Here is a 19,748-nt window from a genome sequence, read left to right as displayed (position 1 = left end):
TTTGACACCCCTGACCTATATGCAGTATAGCATAGACTTTAAAGATGATTATAATCTAAACCCAAGATAAACTCTGTTAAGCTACAATAAAACAGTAGAAAATAGACTTACCTTGACGTTCCATCTCTACTATGGTAGTCACCAAATAGGTAAGTGGGAGAAACTCAATTCGGGTTGATATTCTGTCCGTAAATGGTATATTGTACTGCAAAAAAATAAAAAAAGGCATTCCAGCATTGAATGGCTATAATTTAACTCCACGTTTCAAGGAATTCAGACTTTAGAACAATAAAGAAGCAAAGTTATTTTAATGACAAGAAAGAAGGACTATAGAAGTCTTCCAATATTTGAGGGACTGTGACAAAGAAGAGGGAGTCTAACTAGTCTCCAAAGCACCTGAGGGCAGGACAAGAAGCCATGGGTGGAAATTAATCAAGGAGAGAAGCAATTTAGAACTAAGGAGAAATTTCCTGACAGTGAGAACAATTAATCAGTGGTAGAACTTGCCTCCAGAAGCTGTGAATGCCCCAACACTGGAGGTTTTTAAGAAGAGACTGGATAGCCATTTGTCTAAAATGGTATAGGGTCTCCTGCTTGAGCTGAGGTTGGACTAGAAGACCTCCCAGGTCCCTTCCAACTCTGTTTTTCTGTTACCGTAAACATATTCAACCTACTGGAGATTTCAACTCCCCCAAAAGCTAAGGTGGTGAACACTTCAAGCCCTGCTTCTCAGAATTTCACTTCAATATTTCCCTGTTCTTCAGAGCCTGGAAAAAGGGGTGGGGGAACAAACTAGCCCATATGGAATATGGAACAGCAGAGTTGGAAGGGACCTTTGGAGGTCTTCTAGTCCAACCCCCCTGCTCAAGCAGAAGACCCCGTACCATTTCAGACAAATGGCTGTCCAATCTCTTCTTGAAAAGCTCCAGTGATGGAGCACCAACAACTTCTGGTGGCAAGTTGTCCCACTGGTTAATTGTTCCGACTTGTCAGGAAATTTCTCTTTAGTTCTAATTTGCTTCTCTCCTTCATTCATCTCCATCCATCGTCTCCTCTCTTGCCTTCATTCACACACATCATTTTGAGGTCACCGTGGCCTGAGTAATAACTCTTCTAATCCCTCTAATACAGTGTTTCTCAACCTTGGCGAGTTTAAGATGAGTGGACTTCAACTCCCAGAATTCCCCAGCCAGCGGGAATTCTGGGAGTTGAAGTCCACTCATCTTAAACTCGCCAAGGTTGAGAAACACTGCTCTAATAAGTCCCCTGAGTGTTGCAACCTGAAAGGCACTTAGCAATTTATTTTTTAAAAAATGATTATGCTATATAATATCCAACTGATCCATATCACACGTAAGAACAAAACCAGTATTCCCGCTGCATTAAATGCTTCAGAAACTTTGCCCACATGCATTTTCATTACGTTCTTAACAGGTATTCAAGCATTTTACCTGTTCACTGCGGAGTTTCTGCAACAAGAGTTTGACGTAGTTCCTTGCAATAGCACTGGTGCTTAAAGGATGGTTCCAAAGCTGACTAACTTTGCCACCAGTTGCCTGCATGATCAAAACCATAAGGGAAAGAGAGGGAATGTTTCAATTTCCAATAGGAACTGCAGCTTGGAGAATTGAATTGAATTCTACAGGGGAAGCCATGTTCTCATTCATAATAAACCATGTACTTGTGTGAATAACATTTTGATGATCAAGACAGGTGTCAGGGTTCCAAATAGCACTCAAAAGTAAATCAGCGTCCAAGGCAAAGTATTGCTCAAAGTGCCAATTGATTAAGAGAGCCATGTTGGCACGTCTGGGAAAACCCGAATCGGAAAGCTTCCCAGTTTTATCCCACCCAGTTGAAAGTTCAAGATCCTGCCCCCACACCCACAAGTCCATCCCATGGTCCAATCTCCCACTGCCATGCTGGCAGCTTCCACCCATCCAGTTCTGGTCATGTGCAGAGGTGCAGAGACAAAGGATGACCTTGGCTTTCTAGAAAGAATGTTGTTATGGCTACCTAGCATCTAACTCCATACAATCCCTCCTCCCATTTTCCCACAATAGAAAATGCATAGTAGAATAATAGAAAGTGTGGCAGGCCAAAGATCCAAAAGAAAAGATGGCTGCAGGCCTGACAACAGGTGTTGATGGGATTGTAAACGAGGGAAGAATTACATTAGTATATTTTATGATTTACTAGTTTAACCCATTGGATTTTTTTCCCCTTTTTCTTTTCAAGAAATTTTTATTTTTATTAAACAAACAACACACAAACAATCATCATCTTACATCTTGTAGAAAGTGTGTCAGTTGGTTACAATTAGCTTTCGTGCATCTCTTCCACAGTCATTACTTATAGTCATATCAAATGTCAAAGATTCTTAATGAGTCTTACTATCAACATAGCATAGTTCTCATTTGACTGAAGTTGTTTTAGTGTCCTTTTGCCTAAAATAATCCATAGCTAAAAACACAACCACCTGATGGCATTTCATTAGTTATTACAAAAATCATCCAATAACCTTAAGCCTTTATAACATATTCTAAATAAAGATTAGTGGACAAAGTTTCTAAGCCTTTTTTCCCCCCAAGTCACTGTTTACAATTTGTGTCCAGGTTCCTTTTGTTATGGTAGTACATATATATATCATTAACTGTATCCCTTATCATTATCATTCCATTATTAGTTGTTAGGCTTGAAAACCTTCTCTTGGATCAATCAGGGACTTTGCGGGGTCCCTAAGATCAGCAAGTATTTCTGTTCACCGTCTCTTCGGGACGGTTTAGGTCCAATTGGACCACCCAGTGGCAAAAGTATCGGCGGCAGTCTCGGAGCATCGACACCGCACATCCATACCGTTGCGACGTTGGCTCCTCCTCCTCGTTGCATTTTTTTTAAACATTCGAAATTCAATTACTGTCCAAAATCAAAGAGCAGATTTGTAGAGTACAGGAAGTTCTTGACTTGCAATAGTTCGTTTAGTGACTGGTTGAAGTTACAACAGCACTGAAAAGAGGGATTTGCCACCGTTTTTCACACTTACGACCATTGCAGCATTCCCAAGACCACGTGATCCAAATTCAGACGCCTGGTGACTTGCTCGTATTTATGACGGTTGCAGTGATCCCCTTTTGCGACCTTCTGACCAGCAAAGTCAACCGAGAATCCAGATTCACTTAACAACCGTGTTACTAATTTAACAACTGCGGCAAGAAAGGTCATAAAATGGGACACAGCTCACTTAAGCCTGGGAGTTGGGGACTCCTCTTATAGAGTACAGGTTGTCCTTGATTTATGACCACAATGGAGCTCAAAATTTCCACTGCTAAGCATACAGTTGCTAAGTGAGTTGTGCCTCACTTTATGACCTTTTTGCCACAATTGATAACTGCAGTTAAGTGAATTTGGCTTCTCCCATCGATTTTGCTTGTTGGAAGTCACCTGGGAAGGTTGCAAAGAGTGATCCCATGACCTGGGACAGTACAACTGTCACAAGTACATGTCAGTTTCCAGCACTTGAATTTTGATCGCCCATGCCACTGCGGTAACGGTTGTAAATGCGAAAAATGGTCATAAATCCCTTTTTTCAGTCTCGTTGCAACTTCAAAGGGTCACTAAACCAACAGTTGTAAGTTGAGGACTACCTGTGCCATGTTAGGAGTGTTTTCAGGGTTGTTATCACTTTACACACCAATATCTGCCCACCTAAATCTGCATGCCAGATTCTCCCATCCTTGCACTGTGAGTACGATTAATTTTCTTCCGTACCACCTATAAAAACATGATGTAAAATGGCCCTGCTTGAAACCAGACAGACGAGCCAACGAGACACAAACGTTTCTTAATCAGCCCCAAAAGACAGATGTCGAAATAATATTAATCCTGGCTCAAAATCCAAATGAAAATGTGACTGATGAGAGCTGATCCTATGGCTCTCAAAATAACTTCCAGCGCGTCACAGCTGTTCTGGAAGAAAATGACATTTTGCTGACTTTCTCCCTTCTCCAAAACAGAAAACACAGGGATAAGACAGAAGTGTCTTTGTGTGTGTGTGTGTGTTGTGTTGTGTTTTTTCATACAAACAAATAAAGAATGCCTTTCTGTCAGAAAGTTCGAGCTGTCTTGTTTCTTGAAATAGACAGGGAAACTTATTGGAAGAAATTTAAGAAAGAGGGGGGGAGGGAGACAGAGAGCAGGGGGGAGGGAGAGGAAAGAGAGAGAGGGGGAGAAGGGGAGAGGAAGAGGGAGAGACAGAGAGGAGGAGAGGAAGAGAGAGACAGAGACGGAGAGACAGGAGGGGAGAGGAAGAGAGAGAGGGAGGGAGAGACAGAGAGGAGGGGAGAGGAAGAGAGGGGGGGAGAGACAGGAGGGAGATAGAAATAAAATTATTTCTGAAAAATTGCTCAACTTTTCAAGTCCTCACTAAACTTTAGAGAAGTCAAGATAAGATAACAAGAAATATTTGAACCAAGCTTCTCTTAACTCTTACAACATGTTGAACATGTTGCTCTCAAATGGGGCATTTTTTCTAAAATAACTCCACTTCCAATGGAGCTCGGCTAACCGGAGCCGTTCCCTTTAAGGCTCTGTGATTCGGTGTGGTTAGATTAAGTTATGTTATTACGGTGTAGCATATTACATTACATTACAGGTAGTCCTCGACCCGCAGATATTCATTTAGTGACTGTTCGGTGTTACAACCCGGGGTGAAATCCAGCAGGTTCTGGAGAACCAATAGTGGAAATGTTGAGTAGTTCGGAGAACCGGCAAGTACCACCTCTGTCTGGCCCCAGAGTGGGGAGGGAATGGGGATTTTGCAGTATCCTTCCCCTGCCATGCCCACCAAGCCACGCCCACAGAACCGGTAGTAAAAAAAATGAATTTCACCACTGGTTACTACGGGCTTATCAAAGTATAAAATACAAAGGGAAAAAAAAAGCATGAAAAAGTAAGAAGAGAAGAGGAGGGGAAAAGAAGGGATATAGCGTAGCGGGAGAAAAAAAAGAAAAAGGCACCGACCTCCGACTCTCTTTAGCACAGTAGAAGTGCTAACCGCAACACTTTGTCTTTACACAATGGTATGTACAAGCCCTTTCTATAACAATAAGCCTGTTTAGTTCAGGGGTTGGCAACCCATGGCTCTGGAGCCACATGTGGCTCTTTCAGCCCTCTGCTGCGGCTCCCTGTCACACTTCAGAACCACAATTTTGAGAGCTTGCAGTTAAGGGGGGGGGGAAAGCCCGGCGTGCTAGGAGGAGACTCTATGGCGAGGGGCGGGTTTTCCAGTCGGCTCCACCATTGATAGGGCTTTCGGTTATGACAGGTAGAGGAAAAAGGATGCCGCGCTAGGAGGAGACTCTATGGTGGGAGAACTGAACTTCCGGTCAGCTCCAGAATTGAACGGGGGGGCTTCCGGTTAGGACCATTGTGGCTCCCGGTGGTTTTTTTTTCTGTGGGAAACGGGTCCAAATGGCTCTTTGAGTGTTTAAGGTTGCCGATCCCTGGTCTATTTGATAAAAACAAAACCAACATTTCATTATTATTTTTTTCCCCCCTTTCTAAGCACAAAATCCGGAAGCAATTTCAAAACGGAGATAAAATTAAATAGATTTATTCTCTTCTTTGGATAAATGAATCCGTTTAACCATCTCTGTTTCTCTTTGCTCTCTCTCTCTCTCTCTCTCTCTCTCTCTCTCTCTCTCTCTCTCTCTCTCTCTCTCTCTCTGTGTGTGTGTGTGTGTGTGTGTGTGATAATATATCACTCATTCTCATATTTTTTTCAAATGTAGTTAATAATATTTTACAAGAGAATAGAAGTTCTTGGCTGACCTTACCTGGGATCAACCAAAAATATATTTATTGCTGTAAACAGAGGCAAGACTGGTTGACTAAATATGGAAGCTAGTTAATAATTTCGTTGTATTTAAGTACAATGACAATAAAGATTATACTTATAATTACCTGGGGAAGTCTTGCCAGGATACTTAACTTGAGCTTCACGTTCTGTTCGGTGTTGTCTGTTTCTTAAAAATAAACCAAAAGATATGATAAAAGGACCCACGCAGAGTAAGTCTACGTTCTATTGCTATCTTGCAAATATTAGCAGTTTCGGAGGAAAGCATCAAAAAATATGGATCAGGAAGTCTCTAGCATGAAAACTATATTCCAGGAAACTGTTGTGGCCCAGCAGGATCTAGTTGAGCTGCTGATGGACTTGGATAGCGAGGAACCATATGAGTCTGCCCTGGACGATGTGGAGGACCCTATGCAGGGTTCAGACTCAGAGCAGGGACCAGAGAGACTGGTTGGCCACCAGGAGGCGCCTGAGGCATGGAGCAGTGGGGAGGATCAAAGGCAGTTTGTCCCTGATGCTAGATTGAGAAGGGCTGAGAAACGGAAGCATCAACTCCATAGGCAGACTCACAGAAGATGATTAAGCACAGGTGGTTGTGGAGTGACCCTTCTCAAGAGAGATTATAGGTGAGGCGTTGGGAGGGGACATTTGCAGGAAACAACCGTTCGAATTAGTAGTTAAGAAAATCTATGCATTCTAGCCATGTCTGCTTGTTTGGACTATCTGCGTGGCTTCATTTGACATCTGGGTTGCTGCAGAGTTAATCTATTGAACGTGAGTTGTCTGGGCCCTCAGCCAAAGGATTTGTTATCTCTGTTATTAAACAGTGGCAAACAGCCAAGTGTTCTGTGTCCTGGTTTATTCACAGGCGTGGAGAGGGGGGTCAGAACAGGAAACTATAATAAGGATATTGTTCTAACTGTCACATATTAGGTTGTACACAGGGGTGAAATGCTCTGAAGTCTGCTACCGGTTTGGCTTTGTGCATGCATGTGCACTAAAAGCACACTTTGTGTGCATGTACCCTGCAGGCGCTAATAAGCCTTTTCTGAGTCTGCAAAGGTAAGTAGAACGGTGAGGGTGGGGGGAACAGCTGTGCCGCGCGATTTAGATTCCCTAAAAGCAGGATTTCCTGCTTTCTAGCAAATATAAATCAGCTGATCATCAAAACTTTTTTTTAAAACCCGAACTGGTAGTAAAAAAAATCCTAAGTTTTTTTTAAAAGTTCCAACGATCAGCTGTGTGACGATCAGCTGTCTTGCGTAATTTCTAGCGTATATAAATCATGTGGCACAGCTGATGGTTGCACAGCTGGCTACCGGTTCGCCCGAACCAGAAGCATTTCACCCCTGGTTTTACATATCCTAACGGCAGCTAGGATTACATATGCACAATGCTGGAAAAACCCAGAAGCCCCTGCAGACAATATAATAATAATAATAATAATAATAATAATAATAATAATAATAATAATAATAATAATAATAATAATAATAATAATAATAATAATAATAATAATAATAATAATAATAATCTAAAAATCTAAAAATCTGAAAATCAAAGGAAAAGAAGATTCGGATTATTTTATAACACGGGAACTATTCTACAAATGGTTAAACGACAGATATTGAGGTTAGAGGAGTGGGTTTATGTGAAATATGGACTACATGAGAAAGAAAAACCGAGACGTAAATATGTTGATGGTTATACAATTGATGCTATAATGGAAGATAGTATACGTTGTAATAATGATTAATATTATTGCATATTTGTTTATATATTATTGCATATTTGTTTATATATTATTGCATATTTGTTTATAGATATAGATATAGATAGATAGATAGATAGATAGATAGATAGATAGATAGATAGATAGATAGATAGAAAGATAGAGAAAGAGAGAGAGAGAGAGAGAGAGAGCCTTAGATAGTTTATATATATTATATAGAACCAAGGTGGCACAGTGGTTAGAGTGCAGTACTGCAGGCTACTTCAGCTGACTGCTAGCTGCAGTTTGGTAGTTCAAATCCCACCAGACTCAAGGCTGACTCAGCCTTCCATCCTTCCGAGGTGGGTAAAATGAGGACCCAGATTGTAGGGGGCAAGAGGCTGACTCTGTAAACCACTTAGAGAGGGCTGCAAAAGCACTGTGAAGGGGTATATCAGTCTCAGTTCTTCCTTCCTCCTTTCCTTTTCCTTCCTTCCCTCCCTCCCAGTGGTTAGAATGCAGTATTGCAGGCTAACTCTGCCCACTGCCAGGAGTTTGATCCTAACAGGCTCAAGGTTGACTCAGCCTTCTGTCCTTCCAAGATGGGTAAAATGAGGACCCAGATTGTAGGGGGCAAGAGGCTGACTCTGTAAACCGCTTAGAGAGGGCTGTAAAAGCACTATGAAGCGGTATATCAGTCTAAGCGGTATTGTGATGTGACTGTGATGATGTTTGTATGTTAACACCTTGGACACTTAGAGAACACACGGCTCAACATAGAAATGGAATGTGCGATAGAAAACAATACACAAATAGTTACCAAAAAATGTCAAACATGCAATGTTGCAAGTATCAAAAGGCACAGAAATGCCAACGAAATATGCTTTTTTTTCAAGTTTGCATCTGCCTCGCTGATTCACTGATGCTTGCAACACCGAGTAAGCCTTGTGGCTGTGACTCACGGCAAATTCCCAGTACGTCCATCAATTTAAAATCACAGGCTGCCTTATCGGGGATTCCCTGTTCCGCCTGGGCTTTTTTTTTCTTGTCTAAAAAGGACTACTAAAAACAAGAGGTCGCTAAATGCCCAAAGTTGTCAACTTTTAAGACTTGTGGACTTCAACTCTGTCAGTGTGTATGAGAGTTCATGACTTGGCAGAGGCATGGTAACAAGGTCAGCCAATGAATAGGCATAGCAGTGAAGTCAGCCAATGAGGGCTGTTTGGAAACTGAAACAGTATTTGCTGGAGACAGCTAGGAGCCTGGGTGTGGCTTAGCTTAACTTCTTTACTAAAGCTCTGAGTCTGTGCTGAGCTCTGAATTTAGTCTGCTGCTCTGAACTGAAACTGTTCGCTCCTCTGCTTGTGTTTGCTTGTATTTGCTACCACATTTTGGTATTGTATATTTACTTCATGTGTTATATTATATAATAAAGAGAAGTTAATGAATCCTGCTGAATCAGTTACCCGTGTGTGCTTTCTGGATGTGATTGCTGCTGCAAACTCTGACAAACTCCCCAGAATGGAGACTTCCTTAAAGAATGGTAAGAGGCACCTGTTATCCTACGTGCAAGCTTAGCCTATGTGTAATAGTAGCCACTATTCGTGTAAGCAATAGTCATAGCACTTAAGACTTATATACCGCTATGAGCTGTTTATAATTGTCAGCCTGTTGTCTCCAACAATCTGGGTCCTCATTTTACCGACCTCGGAAGGATGGAAAGCTGAGTCGACCTTGAACCGGTCAGGATCGAACTCCTGGCAGCGGGCAGAGTTTGCTTGCAATACTGCACCATAACCATTGTGCCACCATGGCGCAGACGACAATCTGTACGAACCGTCCTTGACTTAACAGCCATTAATTCAGCAACCACTCAAATTAGAAAAGCACTAAAGGAAAAGACCCTTGACTTAAGTTATGGCCATCGTACCACATGTACATAATTTTGTATTGAATTATTTCTTTATTTGGCCATGTTTATGTAGTGTATATTGGAGGTGGCAACCAGTGGTGGGTTTCCTATTTTGTTACCACCGGTTCGCTGCGCATGCGCCCAGCCTTCCATGCATGCGCTTTCTTCGCGCACGGACATTCCACACATGTGCCCAGCCTCAAAAACGTGCCTAAATAGGACAGCATAGAGCTGGGGCGGGTGGGCAGGCCCACCCACAATTTCCGCTACTGGTTCAAATGAACCGCTCCGTACCGGCTGAATACCAGGCAAGCTGTACGCAACGAAATTTCATTTTAATGTATCCTGATTAGTGTACATTCAAAGTGACCATAAAGTTACTATTCTATTCCTATTCTTATTCTTCTCTACTCTGAGGCTAGCAATCCTGCTTGGATTTCAGCACAGCCCATTTCAGGGGGGGGGCCACCAGGGAATTCTGGGAATTGAAATCCACGGGCCTTAAAGTTGCCATGCTGTTGGGGACAGCTGCTCTAATCCGCAGACGGAATATTACCTTTCCAAAGATTCAGGACGTACTTTTCTGTTAGATGCAGAACTCCGTGGTCAATGTACTGCAGGACCGTGTGCAAAGGGAAGCACCTCATCCCCACTTCCAGGTGCCGAGTGTGGAATCCTGTATTAAGGAAGACATGAAGGAAGTAGAAGGAGAAGTGCAACTTCCCTGGGGAACCGCAGAACGAAGCACACGAGAAACGGGGTTGAGAGCGCCTTGTGTCAATTGTATTTATCTGAACACAGGTCTACTACGCCTTCCTCCTCCTATTTTTCCCACCACCACGACACCGTGAGGTGGATTGGGCCGAAAGAGAGGGACTGGCCCATAGTCACCCCGCTGGATTTCATGGCTAAAATGGGACTAGTACTCACAGTCACCCATTTTCTAGCCTGAACCATTAGACCAGGCGTGTCAAACTCAATTTCATTGAGGGCCGCATCAGGGTTGTATTTGACCTTGAAGGCCAGGGTAGGCATGGCCAGCTCCACGTCACTTGTGTCGGGGGCACCTGTGGTGGCCCGACCGATCTGCCAGTGAAAACGGGCTCCATTTGTGGCTGTGACGGCACCCTGCAACCCTCTGCCAGCGAAAATGGAGCTTGGGAGGGCCACCCGCGCCCCTTACGAGCTCCGTTTTCAGCTGCGATATCCTCCTGCATCTCTCTGCCAGCGGAAATGGACCTCGGGAGGGCCACCCGCGCCCCTTACGAGCTCCGTTTTCAGCTGTGACGGCACCCTGCAACCCTCTGCCAGTGAAAATGGAGCTCGGGAGGGCCACCCGTGCCCCTTACGAGCTCCGTTTTCAGCTGTGATGTCCTCCTGCAACTCTCTGCCGGCAAAAACGGAGCTCCGGAGGGCCGCGGCAGGACCTCCTGAGCTCTGTTTCGCTGTCAAGTCCTTTGCTGTTTCCAGGATGGCCCCACTGGTCAGATCTAAGCACCCCGAGGGCTGGATCCAGCTCCCAAGCCTTGAGTTTGATACCCTTGCACTAGACCAAACTGGCTAGGAGAAAACTAGGTAAATGTGTAAGTTAAGTACTTCAAAGGTGATGCAACTTCCTGCTTCCTTATAGTTGACGCTATAATTAGCCGTGATCGCAAGGCGTTCTCTGCCAATTAAAAGCAGGACTGGGGTTTATCTTTTAAACTTCTATACTCGTAATGGCAAACCTTTGGTGCGTGGGCTATAGGCACGTACGCGGGGAAGCTACCGCCCCCGCCCAGCTCCACCGCGCATGTACGAGCGCTGGCCAGCTGGTCTTCAGGTCTCTGCCACACATGCAAATGGGGCGGGGCGCATGTGGGGCACATGTGAGCACATGCACAGGGGCGCATTTTGGGGCCTCGCGCAGTGCTGCCACGCCCTGTTTTGGGCCTGGAAAGCCTTCTGCACCAACCTGGAAGCCAAAAATGGGCAAGAGATGGTAGGGGAGCGGGGGGGGTTGCATGCGCTTGCACGGTGTGTGTGTGCGTGTGTGCATGCGTAAGGGGCGGGGCACACACGGGGGGGTTACGCATGCATTGCATTATGGGTCTGGGCTGTCGTGCACACACGTGCTTTCAACACGCGATGACAAGAAAGGTTAGCCCTCACTGTTCTCGACAATATTCTGTCTCCCATAGCAGTACCCAAAAAATGAATAAAAGCAATAAAAAAAAAAATCCCACTTCAACAATTATGAACTAACGCTCTGTAATGATTTCCATCTCCAAAACTTGTTCCTCCATAAAAATCTGTCCTCTAGGGGACATTAACATTTTCATCTGTCCTCGGACTTATCAAAAAATAGCTCCCATCTCTTAGGAAATATTAAAAAACAACAACCCACGATGCCTTGACAGAAGGCAGCCTCAAGCGTCTCGCCCTCACAACTCACAATGGTTTCACAAGGGACGAAAACCATTAGCCACGTTTTCCGGTGAGACCCCGTCTTCGTCCGATTAAAAAAAACAAAAACCAAGTCAAATGGGGTTTGGGGGACAAGGATAACCTTTTCGCTGTTTTGGAAAAACATGTACAGCAACGTCTTGGTATTAAGATGTTGATAAAGTTTCTTCTCAGAACTCCTTGTTCTCTTTGTGCTTCTTGGGAGTAATTCTCCAAAGCGCCAGAGGGCAGGACAAGAAGTAATGGGGGGGAAGAGGAAAGCTACCTGGAACTAAGGAGACATTTCCTGACAGTGAGAACAATTAACTAACGCAGGGGGTGTCCAAACTTGGGAACTTTAAGACTTGTGGACTTCAACTCCCAGAATTCCCCAGCCAGCCATGCTGGCTGGGGAATTCTGGGAATTAAAGTCCACAAGTCTTAAAGTTCCCAAGTTTGGACACCCCTGAACTAACGGAACAGCTCATCTTCTGCAGTGGTGGGCGCAGGAGGTTTTTAAGAACAGACTGGACAACCATTTCACCAGAATGAAATAAGACTGGGATGGCTAATCTTTTCGTCATTGCAATGTGCGCGATACACCTCCCCCCCCCCCCGCTGCAGCTTCCTAGTTGTTTTCTTGCAGACGTTTCATTACCAAAGTAGGTAACGTCGTCAGTGCTAGAAGGGAGTAGGGTTTGTGGAAAGGAGGGGGGTGAGGAAGTGAAAGGGGAGAGGAGGAGGAGAAGGATGACGACTGTGGAGTCCTTCACGCTCTATGAGCCTGGTTGCTTTCTTGCAGACGTTCCATTACCAAACTAGGTAACATCATCAGTGTTAGAAGGGAGCAGGGTTTGTAGAAAGGAGGAGGAAGAGGAGGAGGAGGGGGAGGAGGAGGAGGAGGAGGAAGAAGAAGAGGAGGGGGGAGAGGAGGACAACGACTGTGGAATCCTTCATGCTCTATGAGCCTGGTTGCTTTCTTGCAGACGTTTCATTACCAAACTAGGTAACATCATCAGTGTTAGAAGGGAGTAGAATTTGTAGAAAGGAGGAAGAGGAGAAGGAGGAAGAGGAGGAACGTGGGGTCCTTGGTGCTCTCTAAGGTTGGTTGCCTTCTTGCAGAGGTTTCATTATCCAAACTAGATAACAATGTTAGTTAGCACTGATGATGTTACCTAGTTTGGCTCATGAAATGTCTGCAGGAAAACAACCAACCTCTGAGGGCACCAATTATGTTAGAATACGTAGCTTTGGAGGGGCATAGAGGGTTACATAGGGTGGCTATTGGAGCCTGACGGAAGCTGGGCCTCTGCAGCTGGAGGACTCACCTGGGGGCAGAGGCAGACACATCCCGCTGGCTGCCTGCAGAATCCGACACATGATATGGAAGACGATGACCTCGTTTGCTTTCTCTGGTGGCCTGCTGTACAAAATAATAATATTATTAATAATAATAATACAAGGACGTGAATTGCAAACGTTGCACAGCGGCAGACAGCGAAACAATCCTGCCCCTTACAATGGGTTATCCTGCTTCATAAATCATATTCCCCTTGAAGTTCTTGGGCAGAGGGAGGAAGGGAAATGAGTGCAGAGCAGGAGACACGGTGCTTCACGCAGTCAGTCAGATGTTCAAACATTCACAACTTCTGGAGGCAAGTGATTAATTGTTCTGTCAGGAAGTTTCTCCTCAGTTCTAAGTTGCTTCTCTCCTTGATTAGTTTCCACCCATTGCTTCTTGTCCTGCCCTCAGGTGCTTTGGAGAATAGCTTGACTCCCTCTTCTTTGGGGCAGCCCCTGAGATGTTGGAAGACTGCGATCCTGTCACCCCTAGTCCTTCTGTTCATTAAACTAGACATACCCAGTTCCTGCAACCGTCCATCCTATGTTTTAGCCTCCAGTCCCCTAATCATCTTTGTTGCTCTTCTCTGCTCTCTTTCCAGAGTCTCAACAGTGCTGACTATGTGTGGAAATTAACTGCTTACCACGAGAAGGACAAGGAACTAGGACTGTATTTCCTCTGAACATTCTCCATCATCCGACAAATTAGGTCCAGCTGCAAATATAAGAGAAAAAAGAGAACTCTGCCAGGGATGTCATATTGATTTCATTGAGGGTCGCATCAGGGTTATGTTTGACCTCAGTGTGTTTGTGTTTGTGTGTGTGTTGGCCACTTTGTGTTGGGGGCACCTGTGGTGGCCAAGTGCTAAGGCAGGACTTTCCTCAGATGCTCCCTCACTTTCATTTTAATCTCTCTCCTTCCTTCCTTCCTTCCTTCTCTTCTTTCTCCTCCCCTCTTCATTCTCCTTTCTTCTTCCTTCCCCTCTTTCCTTATTTTTCCTTCCTTGCTCTCTTCCCTTCTTTTTTGTTCTCTTTCCTCTTTCCCTTTTTCCTTTCCTCTCCCTTCTTGGATGCTCAAATGCAAAAGGGAAAACATGTATCTTGTTTTGTTTTGAGTTTGTTTTGATAGCCCTCTGTCAGCTAAAACAGATCGGTGGGAGGGGGGCACACAGCACTTCAGAAACAAAAAAGCTAGATGGCCTTCTGGAAAAATTCTATAGATGGCTTTCCAGGAAAAAAAAAAGCTAGATGGCTTCCCGGGGGAAAAAGCTAGATGGTTCCCCCCCCCCCCCCCAAAAAAAAACCCCAGTAGATGGCTTTCTGGAGAAAAACCAAGCTAGATGGCTTTCTGGAAAACTGCTAAATGGCTTCCAGGGGGAAAAAGCTAGACGGTTTTCCAAACAAAAAACAAAAAACAGCACCACTAGATGGCTTTCTGGAGAAAAACCAAGCTAGATGGCTTTCTAGAAAACTGCTAAATGGCTTCCAGGGGAGAAAAGCTAGACGGTTTTCCAAAAAACACTAGATCATTTTCTGGAGGAAAAAACCAAGCTTAGATGGCTTTCTGGAAAGCTGCTAAATGGCTTCCTGGGGAGAAAAGCTAGATGGCTTTCTGGAGAAACGCTAGCTGGCTTTCTGGAAAACTGCTAGATGGCTTCCCGGGGGGGGGGGGGGGAGTTAGATAGCTTTCTGGAGAAAAAAGCTAGATGGTTTTCCAAAAGACACTAGTGGAAAAAGTGTTTTCTTTGGAAATCATTAATCGTCGTCTTTCAATTCTGTTCAGCTCCTGTCAAAATCCAAACACACAAGCACTTCTTGAGAGCTAAACAGAGGTAAGCAATTTGCAACCTCTTTCTTCTTTCTTTCTTTCTTTCTTTCTTTCTTTCTTTCTTTCTTTCTTTCTTTCTTTCTTTCTTTCTTCTTTCTCTTTCTTTCTTTCTTTCTTTCCTTCCTTCCTTCTCTTTCTTTCCTTTCTTTCTTTCCTTCCTTCTTTCTTTCTTTCTTTGCAGCAAACACACAGCCTATTTTCCTATCATTTTGAGAAGCGGAAATTGACGAAAACTATAATATAAGCCAAATATGAGCACAGTTAAAGGCAAAAAACGATTTAACAAAACCGCAGCTTCTTAAGAGATTTAGCCACACCGATTCCTCAACCCTCCCCTTCCCAAAAGATTGACCAAATTCGATACAGGATTTCCCCCAAAAATAATAATATATTTTGAAAAAGAAACCTACCAGTTTTGAAACATAATCCACAGCTATCTGATCAATCTTTTTTTGGCCAACGTACCGCAGGGGTCTTAGGAGATGCTCTTTCAGTTGTGCCACCATCTGTAAAAAAATATATATACCCATAAAGGAGAATATACGTCACTTGGAGTAGAAATGTGGGGTCTTTGATGCTCTTTGTTTTCTTGCTAGCACTGATGTTGTTACCTAGTATGGCAACGAAACGTCTGCAAGAAAACAACCACGCTCAGAGAACACCAAGGGCCCCTTCGTAAAAATATGTGAACAACTAATATTAAAATATTCTGAAAATAAATGTAACTCTCGTGTGTAATCTTAGGACTGCAAGCAAAGAGCCACAGAATCATATGACTTCTACTATTTACTTTACTTTTACTTTTATTCATATTTATAGACCGCCCCCTCTCCCAAAAGGGACTCGGGGCGGTGTACAGTCAATGGAATACATAAAAAAGTACAAAAATAAATCAATACTTAAATATTTAAATACATAAATAATTAAATGCTTAAATGGAGGAGGTTATAAGCACTGTACATTCAAGTAAAGCATTTAAAATACATTTAAAAGCATTTACTATCAAGAAGTAATCTTGTGAGTTGGAAACCATAAGCCAATCTATTGTGGCCGGCCAGTGGCCTGTGGAGCTGGGTGCAGATTCGGACAACGAGGAGGTTGGGGAGGAACATGGGCCAGTCCTGGAGTCTGGAGAATGCTCTGATGAGGGCTCTGTGTCGGAGGCAGAGATGGGGCCAAGGCCATCTGGCAGTGCTCAGCTGCCTTCGGAGTTAGACATCAGTGAGGCAGAAGAACAGCTGAAGCCTGTTCCCAGTGTGCACATGCGCAGAGCTGCCAGAAGGCAAGAACTAAAAAAGCAAGGTCTACTCAAGAGTAAAGCCACACCTTGGAGGTGATTGGCCCCTCCCATAGGAAATAAAAGAGGAGCGAACGGGGAGTGGGCTTTTGCAGGAAACAATTCATTCATTCAGTCGTGTCAAGAGAGGAAAGTTCTGTTTGCAACTGTAAGAGACTCTGTGCCAAGTTTTGCCTTGCCCTGCACTTGGAAACTAGTTATTTGGCAGCTTGCCAAGCAAGATAAGGTTCGTGTTGATAAATACTCCTCTGAATATTCCTCTTTGCTAAACCTTGCGGACTATGAATGAAAGGAATTCACAGTCGTGTCAATAAAAGGGGTTTGCCGGGACCAAGACTCCGCTTCTTGCTTGTTAAGGAAGCCTGGGTCAGAACACAACCGAGGAATTTTCTGCACAAAAGAAAGTGTGGGGAAATCACAATATCTGTTCCAGAGAGCAAAAGGCTGGAACTTCAGTTGCTAAAGATGTCTTAGATAGCAAGGGAATGATTCAGTGGTCTGTTCTGACCTAGGCTTCCCCAGCAGCATGAAGCCAAGTCCTCGTCCCGATAAAACCCCTTTTCTTTAATTGACAGTGAATTCCTCTCCAGCAAAGTCTTTCCTCTCCTGCAGTCTTTCAAGATAGTTCACAATTGCCGACCTTTAACAGGCTTGGAGAGTGGCCAGGCCGATATCTTTCGGACACCGCAATACTTGGCAAGAATGCAGGAATGAACTAATGGTCTCCTGCAAACTCCACTCCCCTTTCGCTCCTCTTTTATTCCCTGTGGGAGGGGCCATTCACCGTCCACCTGTGGCTTTACTCCCAAGTCGACCCCTGTTCTTTAGCTGTTTCCTTCATCTGGCAACTCTGCGCATGCGCACACTGGGAACAGGCTCCAACTGTTCATCTGCCTCACTGATGTCTGACTCTGCAGGCAGCTGATAACTGTCAGATGGCTCTGGCCCCCTCTCTGCCTCCAACACAGAGCCCTGATCAGAGCCTTCCCCAGACTCCAGGACTGGCCCAGGTTCCTCCCCAACCTCCTCAATGTCCTCCACTGGCGGGCCACAACATGATGTTTCTGCTAGCTGATCATTAAAAATAACCTATTTAGTGGGTTCTTTTTCAGCCATCCTTGTCATCCCAGTTAGGAGATGGTTAAAACTGCCCTAATGTTAAAAAAAATGCAGAGAATTAGTTGGCGAGAAGCTAACTTTCACTGATCTTGAAAATGCAGTTGGTTCCAGTTAATACTTGGAATAGAGACACGGAGAATTCTCGATCTCTTAAACTAGAAAGCCAAAAAAAGAAAAAGAAAAAAAAAAGAAATCTATCTTGGCAGGAGGATGCGAGGCAAGCTACTTCCACCCTGTGGCCAAGAAGACTCACACGGACACGTTGATGAAATCATCAAACGTTGAACTTGCTGGGCAAAACGTCATCTTTTAAATTGGCCAAGTAGGCAATGTTTCCGACTGAACATGTTTGGCGGACTTTTCTATGAAGCTGTTTTGCCAATGAAGGGAAAGGGTAGCTGATCAAGGAAAAACAGAATAATAGGGTTGGAAGGGGCCTTGGAGGTCTTCTAGTCTGACCCCCTGTTCAAGCAGGAGACCCTATGCCATTTCAGACAAATGATTGTGAAATCTCTTCTTTAAAACTTCCAGTGTTGGGGCCTTCACAACTTCCGGAGGCAACTTCTGTTCCACTGGTTAATTGTTCTAACTGTCAGGAAATTTATCCTTGGTTTCAGGTTGCTTCTCTCCTTGATTAGTTTCCACCTGTTGCTTCTTGTCCTGCCTTCAGGTGCTTTGGAGAATAGGTTGACCCCTTCTTCTTTGGGGCAGCCCCTCAAATAGACATAGACAATTCCTCAACTGTTCTTCCTATGTTTTAGCCTCCAGTCCCCTAATAATCTTTTTTGCTCTTCTATTAAAGTATAACATCTGCTGTATATTTTCTGTATATTTCCCTTATACTATTAAATGTTTTATGTGCTCAAGCACTTACCAATCCTGTTAACAAGCTTTGGTGGTAATCTTCATCTTGAAAAAGAGGAGCTATTCTTTCTTCTGAAAGTAAGAGAGGGAGGGAGAAAGGGGGAGAGAGATGGTATAGGAGGGGAAGGGGGAGAGGGAGAGAGGAGGAGGGGGAGAGAAGGAGAGGGGGGAAGGAGGGGGAGAAAGGAAGGAAGGGGAGGGGGGAAGGGAGAAGAGGGAGAGGGGGAAAAGAGGGAATGGGGAGAGAAGGAGGGAGAGAAAGAGAGCAAGAGGGGAGAGAGGGAAGGAGGAGGAGAGAGAAGGAGGGAGGGAGAGAGAAAAAGGGAGAACGGAGAGGGGGAGGGAAGAGAGAGAATGAAGGGGAGAGAGAGGGAAGGAGAGAAAGAGGGGAGAGAGGGAGAAGGAGGGAAGGAGGGAAGGAGGGGGAGAGTGGGAGGAAAGGGGAGGGGGGGAGAAAAGGGGAGAACAGGGAGAGGGGGGGAGAGGAAGGGAAGGGGAGAGAGAGGGAGGGAGGGAAAGAGGGCAAGAGTGGGGAGAGAGGGAGAGGGAAGGGGAGAGAGAGGGGGAGAGAGACAACAGCTAGTTTAGAGGACAAATATTACATTTCAATATTGTTTTGCAAACAGCAGCCCACACAATCCTTGCTTAACAGTGTCAACTGGGATTGCCGTTGCTAAGCGACACCATCCTGGGATGTCCTATTTTACAACTGTGTCATTTAATGACGGCCGTTCCGAAATTCCAAATTGCCATCATTACCCAAGGACTACCTGTAATTTGTTTTAAATATTTCCACCAAATAATAGATGGAAGCGCAATAAACGCAACATCCTGGTGGCGCGGTGGTTAGAAATGCAGTATTGCAGACTGACTCTGTCAACTGTCAATAGTTCAATCCTGACCGGCTCAAGGTTGACTCAGCCTTCCATCCTTCTGAGGTCGATAAAATGAGGACCCAGATTGTTTGGGGGCAAGAGGCTGACTCTGTAAATCGCTTAGAGAGAGCTGTAAAAGCACTTTAAGCACAATATTTAAGTCTAAGTGCTATTGTTATTGCTATTCTTTTTTTTTTAAAAAAATAACTATTACACATACACATAGATACATGTGCATCGGGACCTATTTATAAATGTGCCTATGCCTTTTTCATTATGTTAATATAACATAAGGTGTCTGACTTTGGTGTTATAGCCAAACATTATGTCATAATTATAATTTTTGTTTACTTCCACTTCTCAAAGTGGTAGAAAGGATAGGAATTATAACAGCACTTAGAAAAAACAACAACGAAGAATTTGTTCGTAGGCTAGGCTCGTATTTATCAACATATAAGGCAATGTGTACAAGCATATAACTTCCCGAAAGTCAGCATCTTGGTGTTCTCAACATGCGCCACAG

The 19,748-nt window shown here is 44.2% G+C and overlaps 1 protein-coding gene across 3 annotated transcripts in view; it reads right to left on the bottom strand.

Moving 5' to 3' along the window:
- Positions 1–19,748, bottom strand: part of GSAP (gamma-secretase activating protein) — a 59,068-nt gene that overhangs the window by 1,481 nt on the left and 37,839 nt on the right. The window contains exons 23-30 of one of the 3 annotated variants that reach the window (XM_081957958.1): positions 18,361–18,422; positions 15,481–15,576; positions 13,887–13,957; positions 13,230–13,321; positions 10,034–10,153; positions 5,962–6,023; positions 1,452–1,556; positions 112–205 (exon numbers count right to left, since the gene is read on the bottom strand). In XM_081957958.1, the coding sequence (XP_081814084.1) occupies positions 112–205; positions 1,452–1,556; positions 5,962–6,023; positions 10,034–10,153; positions 13,230–13,321; positions 13,887–13,957; positions 15,481–15,576; positions 18,361–18,422 (702 nt within the window). Of the gene's footprint in view, positions 1–111; positions 206–1,451; positions 1,557–5,961; positions 6,024–10,033; positions 10,154–13,229; positions 13,325–13,886; positions 13,958–15,480; positions 15,577–18,360; positions 18,423–19,748 lie in introns of those variants that run through there. The other 2 variants (XM_081957957.1, XR_014175750.1) reach the window with 2 other exon arrangements.

Source organism: Natrix helvetica (genome assembly GCF_964273705.1).
Source record: "Natrix helvetica genome assembly, chromosome: 6".
NCBI classification, from domain to species: domain Eukaryota; kingdom Metazoa; phylum Chordata; class Lepidosauria; order Squamata; family Natricidae; genus Natrix; species Natrix helvetica.
This window is presented reverse-complemented; position numbering and strand designations above follow the sequence as displayed.